Source organism: Cordyceps fumosorosea (genome assembly GCF_001636725.1).
Source record: "Cordyceps fumosorosea ARSEF 2679 chromosome Unknown scaffold_47, whole genome shotgun sequence".
NCBI classification, from domain to species: Eukaryota; Fungi; Ascomycota; class Sordariomycetes; order Hypocreales; family Cordycipitaceae; genus Cordyceps; species Cordyceps fumosorosea.
In genome coordinates this window covers 45,738-48,717 of record NW_017387347.1, presented here as the reverse complement: position 1 = coordinate 48,717, position 2,980 = coordinate 45,738, and the positions used below count along the sequence as shown (strand labels likewise).

The 2,980-nt window shown below is 55.7% G+C and overlaps 1 protein-coding gene across 1 annotated transcript; it reads right to left on the bottom strand.

Annotated features, from left to right (window-relative positions):
• Positions 1-1,758: 1,758 nt before the first annotated feature.
• ISF_09370 (Zinc finger, C2H2-type/integrase, DNA-binding protein) lies at positions 1,759-2,676 on the bottom strand (the record flags this gene model as incomplete). Its single annotated transcript, XM_018852972.1, has 1 exon — positions 1,759-2,676. The coding sequence occupies one exon, from the start codon at positions 2,674-2,676 to the stop codon at positions 1,759-1,761; it is 918 nt and encodes a 305-aa protein (XP_018699838.1).
• Positions 2,677-2,980: the final 304 nt, after the last annotated feature.

Here is a 2,980-nt window from a genome sequence, read left to right as displayed (position 1 = left end):
CGCATTCTTGCCTAAGTGACTGAGCATTCAGCTATCTTATCCATTCCAAAATATTGCGTGTTCACCTTTTGGCACCAATGAAAGAACCTGTCTTCGACTCTGTCGCCAACCTAAGCAGCCGTTGCGCCAGATGTTTGAGTTGCCACTCCACGAGCGGGGGCAAACCGCGGTGCGTGACCGGGAACGCCAGTACAGCCCGCCATCCTCAGGATAGCGCTCTTGCCCGACAATGGAGCTCGCATGCCTTGCGCCGTTCTAGTGGGCTACTGTCATGTTGCAGGGGCGGGAAGGCCTGAGTGGCTGGTGTTTCCTTGTACGATTGAGGCGTGCAGTTACGGTGTATGCTTGACTCTGTTGCAAGGCAGCGATACGGCACTTTTCCATCGATTTATACCCTGGTTAGCTGTCCTGCTGTGGTTCGCAAAGGCAACCACGGGGTGAGTCTACCCTGTCGTCACGTCTCGGCCATTCTATATCACATGTCGTGCAGCATTGGCGGTGTGGCGAGCTTGCGCAGCGAAGCAAGTCGGTGTGAGCAACGGCAACCTGTTCTGGCTGGCAACGGAGTCAATGGCAGCCATTCCGCGGATACTTAGCTGTTGGACGACGATGCCCAGATCGAATCAAGCGTTTGTGGGGTCTCTGGACAGTGTCTCTGTATTGACTATGTGAAATCAAGACCAGTTGCGGCTCGGAACGCGGCCGCTCCCTTCGTGCCGGGCCGCCACAGCGCTGTCCATCTAGCAACATGAAGAAATATGAGATCGTCCTTGCTAGTTTCAAATTCGCAAGTAAAATCGAGATGAGACCCAGGAGTAGAGACCAAGACGAAATACCATAGCTGTTATTTTCCCAATCCCTCGTGGTGTCCTGTCTTGGTGTTTCGACAACAATATAGCTGTCACTAGCTGCGCCTTGACGAGCTCGAGAGCCTCCTGGTCTGATATTGGCACTCTAGCATGACTGCAGTAGCCGGCAAGCCAGTGTCGGATACTTTGCCGTCGTGGATCTAGAAACGGTTTGTATACGGGCTACGGAGCTTGGTGAGGTGTCTCTTCCCGCCAGGCGTGCGTCAGATTATTAAATGGTCTCATTTCATTTCGCACACAGACCAGCCATACATGTAGAGAAGCCGGGCGCCGAGATTAGGTTTCCGTACATGAGTGGACAATACGTCCAATGTACTCCAATTCGATAACGGTTCAAGATCGCTTTCATCACCGAATGACAAGTGACAAACGTAGATTACTATCATCAAGACAAAACACCTGAAATTCTTGTGTCTTTCTTTTACCTAATTTAACCCTTTCCTTTGCAAGTTTGTTGCCCTATCCGGTTTTTGTATACATGTTTTTCCCTTCCCCCCCGAATCGCCACACTGACCAGTACAACAAGCGACATGCCCATTTCAACCAGCTCAGAGCCCCCAACTCGAAACAGCCGGTTTGTAAGAAGAGTTTCAAAGAAAGTCATAACTATACAATTAGTAATTTTCATTACCTTCCCACTCCTCCAGCCCCCGAGACGCCTCGCCAAGCAAGCAAGCAAGCAAGTACCAAGGAGAAACGGTTCCAAAGCAAAATGATGAGAATGAGTAATGTCTGTGCATGTCACCACCCCTCCTCCCCCCCCAAATCTCCTTCCCGCCAGCCATCTTGACCTACGGACTGGTCCTATCCTGGTTATTGTGTATGGCATTATAATGCAGCTCCGTTGTTTGTTAACATCAAACGGGCCTTGCTCCCTCCTCTTCCTCAACTAGACCATAGGTCGGCTCCCAAGGGCAGCGCTGGCCGAATGGCAGCCTTGCTCGTGACGCTTCATGTTGCTTCGCACGTTAAAGGCCTTGCCGCAGCCGGGATACGCGCACTTGTACGGCTTCTCGCCCGTGTGCGAGCGGCTGTGGATCCGCAGGGTGCTCGGCCGGCTGAAGGCCTTGTTGCACATCGGGCACAGGTACTTGTCCTGGCCCTGCGGGTAGACGCTGCTCTGCGACGAATGCAGATAGTGGTGGTGCTGCCACAGTTTCTGGCCCTCCTGCGCAGGCAGGAAAGACTGCGGGAGCGCCTTCTGGCTGTTGTGCTGGGCGGCGTAGGGATGGGGGAAGGGCTGCTGTGCTAGGGCATGGTGACCGGAGACACCGTAGTAGCCTGGCGGCGCGGCGCCGGTGGCGGCCTGCTGGGGATGCCCGGGGGCGGTGAATCGTTGCGGCAGCACGGGGATAGATAGCCGTGATGCCCGCGAGGCGGCGGCCTGCAGTTGCTGTGGACGCTCCGCTTGCTGCTCCAGGGGTGGCGTCGTCTCGTGGAAGCGACTGGATGAGGAGGATCTGCTCGAGTCGAACGGGAAGTGTCCCCTCTCCTGGCTCGACGGCGAGCCGTAGCCATCGTATGCGCTACCCGTGCTCAGTGGCGGTGTCGGCGGGAGCCCTCGGCGGTGGTGGTGCTGGAACGCGCCCGAGTGCCTGGAGCCCGGACGGCTTCCCAGGTTGCCGAACTCTCGCCTGCTCCGCCCGTGTATGTCAAGGCAGCAGCAGCAGCACTTTCGAGTTCCCGTACCTTGTGTTTTGGGGGATCCGCGGTAGGATGTTGGTGACGGATCTGTCGTGGGCGAACCAGCATCCGCGAGACCCAAGAGGTTCGAGATGGAGGGGAGGGAGCAGTGAGAATCATCCATTGGGGGAGATGTAGGAGGTCGTGGGGCTCGGTTGTACAACTGGCTGCTCGTTCTCGGCGGGTAGGTAGTATCCTCATAGGGTATAAACTCGATTGTCACCATGAGTGTTTGCAATAGACGCCTGATGGAATAAGGCGGAAGAAGAAAGCATGTTCCGCGACAGACGACGGGAAGCACGCGAAGCACGGAAGATTCGGCAAGTCACAAAAAGAGGCCCAATTGGTCAGTTCGTGGCGAGGCAACGAAAAGACTGCTTATTCTTACCAGAGGCAGCAGCTCTCGGGGCAGGAGGCCGGTACGACGC